We start from the raw sequence: 16,210 nt of genomic DNA, 5'->3' as shown, positions 1-16,210 counted from the left end.
ACAAGGCATGTAGCTTCTCGGTGCCTCAGTTTCCTTCCTCTATAAAGTGGCAATAATGCCATGATTGAACTCCTTGGGTTAACTGAGCTCATGGATGTCAGACTTGCAGCACAGCACCTGGCACACGGTAAGTGCTCAATAATTTCTTTGAATGTTATTATAAAAGGCCCCAGCCTTGAACTGGAAGCAGGAATGGGACCGTGGCTGGCACCTAGCCCTTTAAATTCCACCCTGTGTTTATAGCTTTGCAAAGTCCTGAATGTGGCAGAGGACAAAGCACCAATACATTCTGCTCTGTTAAACCAGCACATTTAATACTGAAATCAATCCCTCACCAAGACGGGGCTGTGATTGCATGCCGACTGCATCCAGGCAGCGGCTGCCAGGAGCAGGGGTCCCTCCTTCATTGTTCCACATGTCATCAGGAGAGCCAGGCTCAGGGAAGCTCAGTGGCCTTGAAAGTGGGGTAACAGAGAAGGCAGGGTACAGGGAGCACTTGGGGATGAGGGTTCTATATAGCCAGCATTGTACAGAGGGGTTCAGAGCACAGGACTCTGAGAACAGAGACACCTGTGTCCCATTCCTGCCTCAGCCAATTACCCTCATGGTGTTCTGAGGCACATCATTTTGTGGCCTCAGTTTCCTCATCTGTAAACGAAACCAATACTATGTACCTCAGAGGGTTGCAGTGAGAATTAAACTAGATCATATACATACACCGCACAGTTACTGAATATCTGCTAACAAATGATCATCATCATTATTATTAATTAGACCCAGGGCTGCCATGTATTGTTGGCCGGGTTGTGCACTGCACTAGAGTGCTTAGCAATGGGGGTAAGTAAGTGCCTAAGTCCATACAGGGAGCTGCTCACCAACTTGTATACTGTGGAGGCTAGCATGAAGGAAGGGGAAATGTATTAAAATGTATCCATTTTGCAACTTGGCAAGGGCCAGCAGCTACCCCAATCCAAAGAACAGTGAGCCCTGGAAAGGATTCTGTAATGCAAAAATCGGGTATGTAAACAGGTGGCATGCCCCAGAGTGAAGACTTGGTCTTCTCATCTGAATGGGTGAGGTCCCTGGGTGTCTTGGGAGAGGGGAGCACCTCTGCACAGGGGCTCCGTGTCATTCCAATATGGGTCCCAGACATTGATGCACTCAATGATGGCTGGGCCTTGGTCCAGAGAGTGGCCGGGTCGCAGGTGAACTCCACTAGGTTCCAATGTTATAGGTCGGGTCGGATGTAGTGAAGTTGCCGTTCTGAATGTAGGGCTCACAGCAGGGACCTTTCTCGAAGGCTGGAGGGTGCAGGGTGATAAAAAAAGAGAAGTAGCACCTCATGGGTCAGGGGACATCCCACAGTGGTACATCTCAGGAGATGGGTCCCCTTTTGTCTGGGGAAGCTCCAAGGAAACAGAGTCCCAGACTAGGGATTCCAGTTCCAGCAGATCTGCCGAGGGGCCCGTGGGCCATTCACTTGGCTTCTTGGGGCCTCATTTTTCCTCCTCTCTAAAATGGGACTAAGTATCTCTGCCCTCCCAACCCTGCAGAGCTGTAACTTCCATTCCTTCCCATATTAAAATGTATCCTCCACATCCCATAACCTGATTTCTTGACACCTGATTTCCTGTTACTCTAACTGTGTCAATGAGAAAGGCCAATCTTTTTGTGGGGCAGGCAGAACAGAAAGTTCTCCCAAGGTGCATGAAGCACCCAGAAGCACCCTTTTCTGAAGGGCCTGAGGGCTGAGCAGGAGAGGCCCTTGACAACTCTTGGGAGGAAGAGATGGCCAGACACTAAGAGGTCTCAATGGGTAGAGTAAAGCAGAGCTCAGCAGCAGGGGCTCGGGACTGGACAGGAATCTTGGTTCCATTCTTACTAGCTGGTTGGCCTTGGGTGAGAGATCCAAGTCCTCTAAGCCTCAGTTTCTTCATTTGAAAATGGAGTTAATAACAGTTCTTTCCTTCCAATGTGGACCATGCACACAGGCACCTGGCACATAGTAAGTGCTCAATAAATGACAGGCATGGCTGTTAAGAAAGCCAGGTCTGTCTTAGGTAGACCAAGGATCACTTTGGCCACTGGGTCTCCCCTATTATTGCTGGTCCAGATTTCTATCTCCCAGGACTTCACCCCAGACCCTCCATGCTTCCTCTGTTCCCACGCCACCACCCCAGGGGAGCGAGAGGCCCCCAGTACCCTCACCCTCGAACTGGATGTTGAAGGCTGATGCCGTCTGGGCTGGTTCGGATGTGAACTCGATGCGGATGGCGCTGCTGTCACTCAGAAGGCCCTCGAAGGGGACACTCTCTGTTTGAAGGGAGTCGTAGAGGAGAGCTGATGCGTTGATTCCCCCGCTGTAGATGGTCATCCTGGCGGGCAGGAAAAGAGAGGAGGGACATTGGGAGGCCATGCTTGAGTCAACTACAAACAGAGCAGCAGAATGGAGGTGCAGTGAGTGCCACTTCTGGGGCCTCATTCCTGGGTTCGAATCCTGCCTTTGGATTTCTACGGAGGTTGTATGAAAAGTGACAGTGATGGGGACAATATGATAAACTGGACTAATCTAATGATTATTATACTTGAGAGGTTGGGATTAATGGATCAGTATCACTCCTGGAACAGTGGCATATATAGTCAAGACAGACCTGGGTTTGAGTCCCAACTCTAATTTCTGAGCTGTGTGACTTGACTAAGAACGTGTAACCTCTCTGTTTCCTCATCTATAAAACAGATATAATCATGCCTACATTATAGAGTTGGGACTAGAGACCATTTGTATGAAGCATCCAACACAAAATAGGTATGTAAGTCAAATTTATTAAACATTTGATTGCAAACAGGCTTTGTCACTGATTCTCATTTCTTAAGAGCAACATGTGCAGGGTCCGGGGTCCTGATTTCCCCATTGACTGAGTTTATATAAATCCCAAAGCATATCTGAACCTCAGTTTCTCCAAGGGATTGCAACATTTTCCTTACCTATCCTACAGGGGACTTTGAGAATATGACAAATTAAAATGCTCTGAAAGAGAAAAGTGCTGACACATGTTAGGTTTTTGTTTTCACTGTTATTAAAGCCATTTGATACTTGGCTCCTTGCTTGTCCCAGTGTTTTTAAAGAAATTATGCAAAAGTGGAGGAAAAAATAGTTCACAAATTGGATAAGTTTCTTTTATGGAGTCATAAACAGGCACTTTTAATCCTTTGAGTCTTTTATTGTGATCCATAAAAAGAGTTTATTTTCTATTGCCCAGATGAATTTCTAATCTCACCAAGACACATAAATGTTGGAGCCACAGTTTGTTCATTTTACCAAGTGTCCAGTGTAGTTGGATGGGGACAGGGGCAGGATTGGGGTAGAGGTAAAGTCTATCCCTAGAGGAGGGAGAGGCATCGCTGCAGTCCCCTGATCCCTGCTGCCTCTGTTGGGGGCTGTGTGCCAGGACTCTTTTTTCAAAGAGCTGAAGCCTTTGCCAAAGCAAGAGGGTCACTCTGGAGGAAAACTTCAAGATCTCAAAATCTTTTTGAATCTTCTAAAATTGTAATTTTCTAGTTATGTTCCCTGCTGGAAAGTCTGCAGTAGTAATAAGTTTTAGCTCATAGTTTTGTTCAGATGAGTTTGGGAAATTCTGGGATGAACAAAAATTAAATGGGGTTTCTCTGCAGGACTTGTCAGTGCCTTTGCTGGTTTAATGTAACTTTAGGGCCTTTCAAGATAAGAGTAGAAAGTGTCTCCCGAACACATTTGGCAAAAGGACCCACCCTTTTATAGTGAATATTATCAGACTGGAGTTCACAAAGACTTCGCTTTGGGGGAAATCACCTTATCTTCCTTCATTGTCATTACTTTACTCAAAATCTTTCTGTGGCTCACTATTGCCTGTACACGAAGAGCCAGGCATTCAAAGCCCTTCAGGATATGCCCCCAATTTACCTTTCAGCTGTAATTTTTCCAGCTCCTTATGAGAACCTCTGCCTCAGCCTCCCAACAGGCTGGTTCATTTCTTCCTCTATGTCTTTATTCCCTTCCCCACACTTCTCACATTGAATTTTTTGGGGTTCCTTTATCCGTTCTCTTGCCAAGATTGTGAAATCTTTTCTAGGTCTGCATTCTCGCAACTGACATATTGTGGGTTTTAGCTGATTATTCTTCCAAGTGCGTGGAACAGATAAAATTAATTCCTCTTTTCTTTTTAGCTTGGTAAGTGTCTTCATTTGGTTTTGCATTGACTTTTCACCTTGACAAACTATTGCAAACCTCTTTTCTCACTAACATACTAGTTTACTCTGGTGATTGTCAACTCATACCTTTCTTAGACCTTCGAGGGACTTCAAGAACCCATTCGTGAGCAGTGTGCCTGTTTGACCCATTTATGATGATTTAAATAACTTTCTGAAAAATATCTATTTTGCTGAACTTTTTTCCACACTGCTCATTCTTGTTATCTGACTAAACTTAAGGCTGGTTCCTCCCCAGTCCCACTCAGAAGAGAATGGCCTGAGGAATTGTTTTAGAAAGTTTCTTTCACCAAAGTTTGCCAGACCTGGCCTCTCAATCTGGGTATCCCCAGGAGGAAGGACTGGGAACCTGTTTTCGAAAGAGTCCCCGAGCTTATTCTGATGCTACCTAGAAGCCATGTTTTGGAACTCCTGTTATATACTTATACCTTAAAATGCTGATGTATTGATATGGTGTGGTTCAAGACAAACCTGGATGACTCAGATGAAGTGGACTCAAAGTTTGGATAAATGAGTCAATGATCTGATGGCTTCTCTAACAATCCTTTCCCAACCTCAAGAGTTAATAATATTCTAGGTTTGATACTGCAAAGAAGCCAGGACACTCGAACTCTGTTAGATTCCAGAGTTCTAAGGTTCTGATATTCTGAAGTGTAGTAGATTTCTTTTGTGCCCTCCCACATGCCCTTGGCATTTGCTCATGGCTTCCTACCCAAGCTCTGAGATTCTTTGCCTGAGGGCTTCCCATGGCTGGCATGCTCAACCAGCACAAAGAATAGTGGAAATGTCAGGGTAGTCACTGCCTTCACCCAGTGATGGATAGGGCGTGGTGGATAAAGACTCCAGGTCCCAGGCATGCTCAACACAGTCTCCCAGAGGTCCCTGGTGAGCACCAGGTGCCCATAGCAGCCAATAGTTCATCAATGCATCCTGTATCGATTCCCTTATTTTCTCTGTCTCCCTTTTTTGTGCCTGTATCAATGATCTCTAGGATCAGCTCCTAAATAAATGACATGACCTCACATCCTTATCTCCACATCTGTTTCCGAAGGAATCTAATCTAAATCAGCCAATCTAAACATTTAGGTACAAATTTTCTAGAATATTTAAGATTCTGGATTCTGTGTATATTATTTAGAGTCCAAGGACATGCTCTTGTTTGGATGTTGCCTTGAAATGTCTCCCTAGTTCTTCCACGTGCAGAACTCAATTTTTTTTATCTCAACTTTCCATCACACCAGGAACCAATGTTCTCTATTCTCCTGTTCTCCACAGAGACTTGTATGTGGCTTGGCAAAGAGCAGATACTCAAGATATACTCCCTCTTTGTTCAACTGCAAAAAGGGATGTACAGGAGAAAAAATTAGGTAATGAAGAAAGGGGAACCTCAATTTCCCTTTTTGCCTCTTTCCTTATTCTGATGTGTGGTCTGGGTAAGTACGGGTGCCCTAGCCTTCTCATCTGTAAAAGGAGGAGACAGGAGCAGATGGATTCTAAAATCCTGCATCTTTCCTAGAATTTTCTTTCTTGACTCCCATGAACCAACGTTTCAGCTATCTCAAGACTCCAAATCTGCAGCCACAGTTTAATTCTCTGGGAGGAACCGGGGCTGGGCGATTTACCTGTCCTTGTCATTCAGCGACAGCCTCTCAAAGTGCAGATGCAGTTTCTGGCCCTCTGGGGCTTCAATTATCCACACACAGGACTGGCTTCCATTGCCATTTCCAGGGTAACTTGGGGAGAAGACACAGCCGATGGTGGCATTGCGCACTACCCCACCACAAGGGGCTGGATCCAGGAAGCGGGAGGGTGGGTGATGAGGATAGGAGGAGAGAAAGAGAGAGAGTGAGTGAGTGAGTGAGTGTTTCATACTTTCTGATGTCTGGACCTACTTCTTAGCTCGGGTGAACACTGCACACCTGAGGTGGGTGGGAGCAGTGTAGGGTGAGAGAGATGATGGAAGGGACTTGTTCTCCTGGGGAGGGGTTCCTCCTATTTGACGGGAGATCTCATCCATAACAGGAACATGTGTGTTTCATGGGAGGGAATGACTGCAATTTAAGACCTCTCCTTGGTTGGCTGGACCTTGATTCTTAATTTTAAAATGGTAATCAAGAAGGACATATCCAGACAATTCACCAAAGAAGAAATATGCATATGCAGTAAGCACTACAATTTCATCCTCATTGCTAATAAAAGAAATACACATCTTCTGTATTCTATTTTGGTCTACCTAGGTGGTCCAGATGAAAAGCAAAGATACAATCTAAACATGGTAGAGTGACGGGAAGTGGCTGCTCTCAATTACGACAAGTTAGAGCGCAAATTGCTATGACCTTTCAGGAATGCAATTTAGCAAAAAGTACAGAAAATAGGCTCAAACCCTTTGATCCAGTAATTATGGTTTTGGGAAATTATCCTGCAAAAAGATGTTAAGTTTCTCCCCAAAATTTATCAATGTGGATGTTCACTAAAACATTGTTTCTAAGAGTGGAAAATGAGAAATGTCACAAATGCCCACTCACATGTGTTTGGTGAAATAAATTATGTACTATCCATATGGTTATCAAATATTCTCAAAAGAATACTTAATAGAGGAAAATGCTCTCTGTTTTCTAAATGAAAATAAAGCAAGTTAGAAAATGGTCTCCCCCAACTGATTGCAATGAGCTATTTGCAAGGATTAATTGAAACCATGAATATAGGTTTGCTTCTATCTTTTACACTTTTGGATATCTTGAATTATTTTTTACAACAATCAAATGTTGCTTTTATCACAAAAATCCAATGAAGAAATATTAAAAAGTGATTTGTGAAGTGGAAAGAGCTATACAAATGTGATGGGGTAGTCCTATTCTCAGGAGTTGTCTGGTTCTTAGAAAGTGGCTTTCTTGTGTAATGTTAAGGAGAGTTATTCTGAACTTTCCAGACCAGGAAGAGATGGTGGCCAGCAGTAGGTACCTCTTACAGAGCTTGGCAGTGAGTCCAGGAAGATACAGAGTCACAGCTGAAGGTCACGATTTGGCAAAGCCCATACCAAAACCAGGATGTCAAGCCTGGGAGCCATCCATGTTTCTTAGAGGCTCAAAGAAGCCTGAGCATTTTTCCTTCCCAAGCACAAGTTCCCAGCTCCTCTCCCACCTTTGGGGTCATAGAGGGGGCAGTAAGCCAGAGTTGGAACGAGATCTCAGAGGACTAAAGAGTTGAACTCTACTTTGTGAAAAACATGTCAGTACCCTCTTGGCTCCCTCTCTTGGCATCTACATGTCTTTGCTAAAACAGCACCTCCCATCAGCAGCACCACCATCATCTTTATTATCACTCAGTCTTTTTTCATGGCACGATCACCAATTGGAAACAGAATATGTCTCGTTTTGTTTGCTTTGTTATGCATTTTCCCCTCTAAAAATGTAGGTTGCACAAGAGCTCAGACTTTTTTTCTTTCTACCAACAACCTCTAGAAGAGTTCTTGGTATGCAGCATGTGCTTAGTGGATATTTGTTGACTAGTTCCTCATTTTGTAGAAGAGGGAAAAGCAGCAGGTCAGAGGTGTAAGCCACTTGCTCAAGGACTCCCAGCTAATAAGTGGAGGAGTTGGGAATTGAGCTCACTGCCCCCACTAGGGCTTGTTATTACAGCCACCCCTCTATGCTGACTATTTCTTACTCATGACGATATTTCTCTGACCCAAAAAGGGGCATGAAACACAGTAGATGTTTTATAAATATTTGTTGAATGAAATATTTTTTTCATTTATAACCTGTAGCACTAGCACAAAGCTTAACACCTAGTGGGTATTCATTCATTCAAAGTTGGCTGAACAACAGCATGACTGAACGGGGCTTTTGGTAGAAGAAAAGGGCTAGCAGCCATCGTCTCTGCTGTGGTCAATGCAAAGACATTGCCAGGTGGCTCAGTGCCTATTTCGGGACCATGGACAGAGCACTGGGTTCCTTCTCTCTCCTGGCAGCCCTCCTGCACTCTTGTCTTCTCAAGTAAGCCAGACCTAGATTCAAACCAGGGCCACTTATCTGCTGTGGATCTAAGACAAGTCACTTAAGCTCCCTGAACCTCAAGTTTGAGCACTACAAAATGGTGATAATAATTTCATCCTCTTTATAGGATTGTGGTGACAAATCAACACAATGATGTATGAACAGGGCTCGGCGCAGTCTCTGGCAAAGAGTAGGTGCCCAAAATGAAGCCAGCATTATTGCCCCATGGCTCAGGAGCTAAGGAGATGGAGGATGCTCTCTTTGGTGGAGGGGCCGGCCATTTGTTCTTCCTGAGTTGCTGCTCATTTGCTGCCTCTCTGCTCCCCTTTCTTGCCTTAGTAAGCTGACTGATGGCTCTGATGGCTTCAATTTGCCAGCCATGGCTCCCCATCCACCTTTCTTAGCACAAATTGGGGCTTAATTCCTCTCGGATTTCACACATAGATAAAAATTAACGTGAGGGAGGCATGGAGACCAACTGTCTCATCATTTGTTTATTTTTTTTTTTTGTCTATCCCCTTTATAAAAAAAGAAAAGAAAATCTCTGAAGGACCTTGGAGGAAAATTGTGTAATAAATTAAACCTCAGAATTTATTATCAGGTCTCATGTACTTTTAGGATACCACTTGACTATGAACTCCTGGGAGGCAGGGATTGTGTCTCATTCCCACCTACTGTCATTGCATGAGGCTCACACAGAGTAGGGGCCCAGATAATATGGGCAGCCAAGACCTTCCTGGTCACCACCAGGACTCTTAAGAGTCTAATACCATTCTGCTCTGTGGATAGCTGAGGATGGCCAAGAGGGCCAACTGGAGCTGGAAATGTGGTATAGCCCAGGCTTCTCAAGCCATCAGATGCCCATGAAGCACCCGAGGGGCATGATAAAATGCAGATTCTCATTCAGTTGGTTTGGGATGGGGCCTAGGATTGCACAATTTCTAACAAGCTCTCTGGTCCGTCAACCACACTTTGAGTTGTGAGAATATAAGGGAAGTGCTAAGAAGAGAAAGTTGAGATGACACATTTTCTGTGTCAACCTGGCGAGGTTACAGGATCCAGTTGTTTGGTCAAACACTGGCCTAGCTGCTACTCTGGAGGTGCTTTGTAGATGGGATTACATTCAGTTGCTTTTACTGTGGGTGGGCCTCACCCAATCAGGTAGGGGGCTTAACAGCAAGAACTGAGGAGTTCAGAGATCAGAAGAATTTCTACCTCCAGACTTCAAAGTGAACACTTACCAGAATTTCCAGCCTGCCAGCTTCCCTTAGGGAATCTGGGCTCAAGACTTTAACATCAGCTTTACTGGAATTTCCAGCCCACAGCCTGCCTTATGGAATTCACACTTGCTGGCCCCATGAATGTGCGAGCCAATTTCTTATAATAAATCACTTCACACACACACACACACACACACACACACACACACACCTCCTGCTGATTCTGTTTCTCTGAAGAACCTGACTGATACAAGGGCTCTATATATGGTTCTTTTGGAATTGCTCCTGTCACCTTAAGCAAGTTACTTTCCCGCTTTTAGCCTTCATTTTTTTCACCTGCGAAGTGTTAATCCTATATATGTAGTTATGAACTCCCATGAAATAGTGGATGCCATTCTAATTGGTCTCCTTGGGTCCATTCTGACCACCCCAATCATCTGTTTGCCACACAGAAGGCAGAGTGATCTTCTAAAAATGCAAATTTGATCACATTTGCTCCTATGCTTAAATCCCTGCCGATACAGTAGATTCTTGTTATTCATGCTAGTTAGGTTCTATAAAGTTGCCACAAACCCTGAGCCATTGCTCCCAGGGGAAATGCAGGATTAGCTTCCTGCAAGCCTCTGTCACAAGATTTTTATTCACTGATCAATACACAGCCAATATATAGCTTGTTTTATGTGTGCTTCTGTTTAAAGACCCCTTATTGAGCACAAAGCGCTGATTCATTAACATTGAACTTTATGGCCAAGGACGGTACTATATAACTCATGGCTGAATGAAGCTTACCTAACACACGTATTTTTCTCCATAAGGCACATTCCAGCCTTCTTGCACTTAGGAATACTAGACAGCACTTCAGCACCATGTTTGGGAGACATTTTAAAGAAGAAAAACACCAAAAAGCACAAAAATGTGAAAAACATGGTATAAATATATTATGAAAAGGACACTTTTTTTAATGGTATGAGAGCTGAAAGACATACATCAAGTAAACTCGACACATGTCAGTGAATGACTGTGAAAGCACCACGAACAAATGCGGGGTTACAAATAAATTCTGGTGAGCAGGCAAAGTTTTGAAAACACAGAGTATGTGAATAAAGCGGATGGACTGTAGTATCTCCTGCTAGGTCCACATATTTTCTCACAGTCTAGACAGCTTGAATAACAGGATTACTGACCCCTACCCTGATCTTGGATCTGGAAGTTTTCTCTGCACTTCAGCCAGATTGGTTCTTTTTTACTTCCTCAAATTCATTAAGTTTCTTCCCATGTCTAAATCTTTGCACATGCTGGTTCCTCAGCTGGAACAATCCTCTTTCTACCTTCAGTCTACTTCTACTTCTTTCCTCCTCAGCCTTCAGATCCCAGTTTGGGAGTCTTGTCCTCAGGAAATCCTTCCCTGTCCCTCTCCCAATGCCACTTCCCCAGGCCAGGTTCTCTGTCTCTTCCATCTTCTCCCTGCATCCTTTTACTGCATTGCAACACCTCTCACAGCAATAACCAATGAACCTCTTCTCTCGTTTACTCTGTATCACCCTACCTACTCATTTCCTTCCTCATACTTAGTACAGCATGTTACCCTCTTGTTGGCACATTTGTTTACTTGCTTCCACATTGCACCTTGCCCTAAGACTGGAAACTCTGTGAGGCAGGGACTGGGATGGGCTCCCTGCCATGGCCCAGCATGAGGTATGGTGCCTTGCACACACACAGCACGCTCCCTGGATGCTTGTCATATGATTATATAAACAGGAAGGCCTCTCAATATGTGAAGAACCACACACAAGGGTTTAGAGTCTTTCTGTCCCTTAAGTTTCAGATTCTACCTGCAGCCCCAGAAGGCCCAATTCTTCTTAGGGGGAGGCAGACAGGATTAGGTAGAATTCTTCACAATTCTTATCTGGTCACTCTGGGCAAGTGGCTTCACCTCCACAAGCCTCAGTTTCCTCACCCGTAAAATAGGGATGGTGCTTCCCTCCCTATAGGATTGCTATAAGGATCAACTGCAGTGCTGTGTGGTGCTCAGGGCTTATTGCCTAAGCTCAAAATGAGGTAGGAGCCACACCGAAAGCACAACCAACAAAATGAAAAATACACTAGACTTCATCAGAATGAAAAACTTCTGTGCCCAAAGGATACCATAAAGAAAGTAAAAAGACAATCCACAGACTTGGAGAAAATATTTTCAAGTCATATATACAATAAGGTCTAATATCCAGAATTTATAAAGAACTGCTACAACTCAATAACAAAAAGACAAACAACCCAATTAAAACAAGCAAAGTACTTGAATATGCAAATACAATGGCCAATAAGCACATGAAAAGACACTCTACATTATTAGCCATTATGGAAATGCAAATCAAAACCACAATGAGAAAACACCTCACACCTGCTAAGATGGCTATATATATATAAAAGGAATATAACAAGTGTTGATGAGGATGTGAAGAAAGTGGAATCCTTGTACACTGCTGTACGAACTGGAATCCTCGTACATGGCTGGTAGGAATATAAAATGGTGCAGTTACTGTGGGAAATAGGTTGGCAGTTCTCTGGAAAGTTAAACATGGAATTACCATATGACCAGGCCCATATACCCAGAAGAAAAGAGGTGTTCAAAAAAAAACCTTGCATATGACTGTGCACAGCAGCATTATTCACAATAGCCAAAAAGTAGAAACAAACCAAATGTGTATCAACACATGACTAGAGAAACAAAATGTAGTCTATTCATAGGATGGAATATTATTCAGCCATAAAGAGGAATGAAGTAGCAACATATGCTACAATGTGGATGAACATTTCACTCTGCTGAGTGAAAGAAGCCAGACATAGAAAGCCATATATTCTATGAGTCTACTCATATGAAATATCCAGAACAGGTAAATCTGCAGAGACAGAAAGTAAATCACCAGTTGCCAGGGGTTGGGGTGAGGGGAATGGGGAGTGATGCTTAATGGGGATGGGGTTTTCCTTTGAGGTGATGAAAATAATCTGGAACTAGCCAGTGGTGACAATCACATAATGCTGTGAACGTACTAAATGTCACTAATGACAAATTTTATGTTATATGGATCTTACCACAATAAAAACTAAACATTAAAAAAAAATGGCAGCTGTCATCTGTATTTGGAGCAGTCTCTTCCCGTGGGCTGAGGTCACTCCTGCCACCCTGGTGGCTGTTCTCTCCCCTCTGAGTGTGACCATCTGGGTTTGGCCAGGCTGAGGTGGGGACATACCTGAACAGATGGGTTCCCAGCTGCTCCAGTGGGGCTTGGAGGCATTGATGCATGTCAGCATCTTTGCACCCTGGAGCTCATAGCCCAGGTGGCAGTGGAAGTGGGCTACTCCAGCCCGAGTGCAGGTCCATCACAGTGACATCCCCAAAGTCAGGCCAGCAGGGAAAGCTGAACTCAGCATGAAAGCTGCGAAGATATGCAAAGGCAGACACAGTCACCCCTCAGGAGGGGAGATAAAGATGCACATCCTGGGAGCTGATGTGGGCTAAGGAGAAATTATAAGGATCCTGGGGACTGTGGAGTCCCCAGAGGAGGGTATTTTTGTGACTCCTTTTGATCATATGGTGCTGAGAGTGCCAGCTTCGCACTTCCCCTAGGCTGAAAACTCCCTAACTATGGATAGCAGATTTGGGGTGAAAATGAGTCTTATACCTCACTTGAGTCTCTCTCCATGTGGACACAGAATGGCTTTCTTCTGGGTACAGGAAGGGCAGTATCACCAGGAAAGTCTAGTCCCATCTATTGTACATCTTAGGTGTCTATTAAACATGCAAACTCTTCAGCCAGAATTAGAATGACCAGATCTTCAGATAATGCCAAGGGATATGAAAAGCTTGGAAACTGTCCTGTGAGTTAAGTGCTTGGACTTTGGAGGGAGTTCAATATGGGTTTATGTTCAGCCACGTGACTTTGGGAAAGGGGCTTAGCACACTGAGTGGATTCAATTCTCTCATCCTTACAGTGCAGTTGGTAGGAGTTCAGTTCACACATGCTAATAGTAAGGATTAAATGAGATAATGCAGAGAAAGAGCCTCCTTAGAACATTGCCTGGCACATAGTTGGCACTCAACAGATGGGGACATTAAAGGATGCACATGGCTAAGCCCAACTTCTCAATTTTCATATGAAACAGTAGAATCCATCCCAATTCTGGCATCATACAATACCTGTGCTTTCTCCCACAGCACAGAATACCTGCATTCCTAGTCCTAATTCAGAGGAATAAAATCAAATTTATAGCTCAACAAACTATTTTTTTCATTTTTTAATTAGCAAAGGCAACAAAGGGTAGCCTCAATACTGGGAAAGTTGTAAAAAATGGACAATCCCCCTAATAGCTGGCAACCTGTTTCAAAAGGATCTAGGGAAAAGTTCCAAAAAGAACTCTGTTCTTCCAGGTATCTGGTCACTTTGGCAATCACATGGATGGTTGTCCCTAGTCAGATGTGGGCTAATGAATCTACCTCCCATATTTTGGAAGCAGGGGAGCTCCCGGTTAAGGGAAGGAAGATCTGAGGTCATGGAACCCCTGAGGAGATAGAGAAATATATGATGAAGAAGGGAAGGGGGAAGGAAGAAGGTGAGTATGAAAGGAGAGAGAGAGAAGGAAGAGATAAGGATGGAAGGGGGAAGGAAGAGAGGGAAGGGAGGCAAGAAAGGAATAGAAAAGAAGGAAAGAGGAAGAGAGGAGAGGAGAGAAGAGAGTGATTAATAGAAAGCAAAAGAGAGGTGACTTAGCAACAGACAAAAAGAGAAGAAAAATTGTAGAAAAAGAAAAGAGAGAGTGAGAACCCTGTGGCAGGGGCCCTTTACCAGGAGTCCTTGGCTCTTAAGGAATCTATGCATCAAATTCAGGGGGCCACAAACTTGAATGGGAAAATGTGGCTTGCTTACTTTCATCAACTTAGCTAAACTGTTTCCTTCAATCATGAATGGAAGCCACAAACTGCAATACATTGGTAGAACCCATGACTTTGTCACCAAAAGACATTACAGATATTATATCATAATGGATATCTTGGCATATTTTTATGTTCCTCAGTATTTTGGAATTACAGTCATTATCATAAATGCCACCAGATTTTATTATTTGATGTGTTAATAAAGTAGCACATAGATTACTTTATCATAGATGAAAACAGTATTTTGACAATTGTGATTCAATATAACCAGTTTCTTTTTTAATTGTACATGTTTTATTTCATGCTTTTAAAAACATGATTCTGAGACAGGGTCCATAGGCACAAAAAGTTTAAGAACCCCTGGCTCTGGAGGGAAACTGAGGCAAACCTATACCTTATCAGCCTTGGCTTGACCCTACTCTGGTAATGCAGCTGGAAGGTCCCAAGGCTGTCATCCTGGAAGGTCTGGAAGTAGACGGAGATGGTATTGGTGGGGCTGCAGATTACCTGGCCCTCCACCAGGAGTGTCTGGTTGGCCAGGACAGTCAGGGTGGGGCCATCCACCCCATGGATGGACAGCAGCTCTCCCTCAGAGAGGTTCACACTTTTCACCTGGAGACAGGCAGGGGCAGACACAGAGAGACTCTGAGTCATGTTTCAGACAGCCCCTCACCCCAGCCCGTGAGGACACCCATGCAACAACCTCAACTGGCCCCAGGCACTGCCAATGCGACACCCCCAATGGTCCCAGGTACTTCCAGTGTGGCACCCCCCAAGCAGCCCCAGGCATTCTCAGGGCTGTACCCACAACTGCGCCCCAGCAATGGGACCCACAGCACCCACATCCCAGCCCACAGGATCTCCAGGAACTTATGGGCCCCTCTTCTCTTCTCAAAGGCTGAGGGAACAGACTGACATCAAGCTGCAGGGACAGAGGCATTTCAAAAGGCCCGTGGGCCTGATCTCATGAGAGAGGCCCTTGGCAGATGCTTCTGGATGCTCTGGCTGAGATACATTTTCCTGGAGCTGGTGAAGGCTTTCCACCAGGATGAGGGGAGGGGTTTTTCCATGCTGTTCCTTGTTCCTAGCACCTAAAACAGTGCCTGGCACTATTTTTTAGAAAAATATTTTAGAATAATTGAGTACATTTTGCTCCCTCCTGCAAAAAGTGAGGAGGTGGGGGGGGGTTATTGTTTTGGGCATTCTCAGGCCAACTCTCTTATGTCCCCAAATAGTGACCCCAGCTCCAGAGCACTCAACACTTTCCTCAAAGAACTGCATTCTTGCTTTGCCAGGTTCTCTTTCTATGCTTGGAGGAGAAAGAGGGTCACTGAGTAAACAGAGGGGGTGCTTTAGATGGTTCCCAGTACCCAGTCTGAAGAGGCAATCCCAGGCTCTCAGTCCTTCATCTAAGCAGGGCAGGTATCAACCCATAAGCCCTCTCTCCTTTTGGCCATACACCTTAGTTTCTCTTCTCTTTGATGAACTCTTATTCATTCACCAGTGCCCAGCTCCTCCGTGAAGTCTTCCTTGACTACCAAGGAACGTGCTTATCCCTCCACTGTGATTCTACAGTGTCCCCTATAAACATGTACTAGAGTCCTTAATACACAGCATTCTCACGTCCTCTGTGTGTCTGTCTCAACCACAAGATCATGAACTCCTCTAGGGTAGGCACGTCACCAGTTCTGCTCATCATGATACTCCCCAGTGCTCATAGCCGTGCCCAGCACATAATAGGTGCCTGATAGTGAGCTCCATTCAGTACTAGACACATAGTGGGTCTGAGTTATCTTACAGTCCATTCTACACATTAACTT

The 16,210-nt window shown here is 44.4% G+C and overlaps 1 protein-coding gene across 1 annotated transcript in view; it reads right to left on the bottom strand.

The window, feature by feature from the left end:
- Positions 1 to 235: 235 nt before the first annotated feature.
- Positions 236 to 16,210, bottom strand: part of LOC143651367 (seizure 6-like protein) — a 69,811-nt gene continuing 53,836 nt past the window's right edge. The window contains 6 exon segments of the mRNA XM_077122299.1: positions 236 to 1,201; positions 1,204 to 1,218; positions 1,221 to 1,301; positions 2,209 to 2,375; positions 5,868 to 6,033; positions 14,810 to 15,002. Coding sequence (XP_076978414.1) covers positions 1,062 to 1,201; positions 1,204 to 1,218; positions 1,221 to 1,301; positions 2,209 to 2,375; positions 5,868 to 6,033; positions 14,810 to 15,002 — 762 coding nt within the window. The 3' untranslated portion in view covers positions 236 to 1,061.

This window comes from Tamandua tetradactyla, chromosome 12 (assembly GCF_023851605.1).
Source record: "Tamandua tetradactyla isolate mTamTet1 chromosome 12, mTamTet1.pri, whole genome shotgun sequence".
NCBI classification, from domain to species: Eukaryota; Metazoa; Chordata; class Mammalia; order Pilosa; family Myrmecophagidae; genus Tamandua; species Tamandua tetradactyla.
This window is presented reverse-complemented; position numbering and strand designations above follow the sequence as displayed.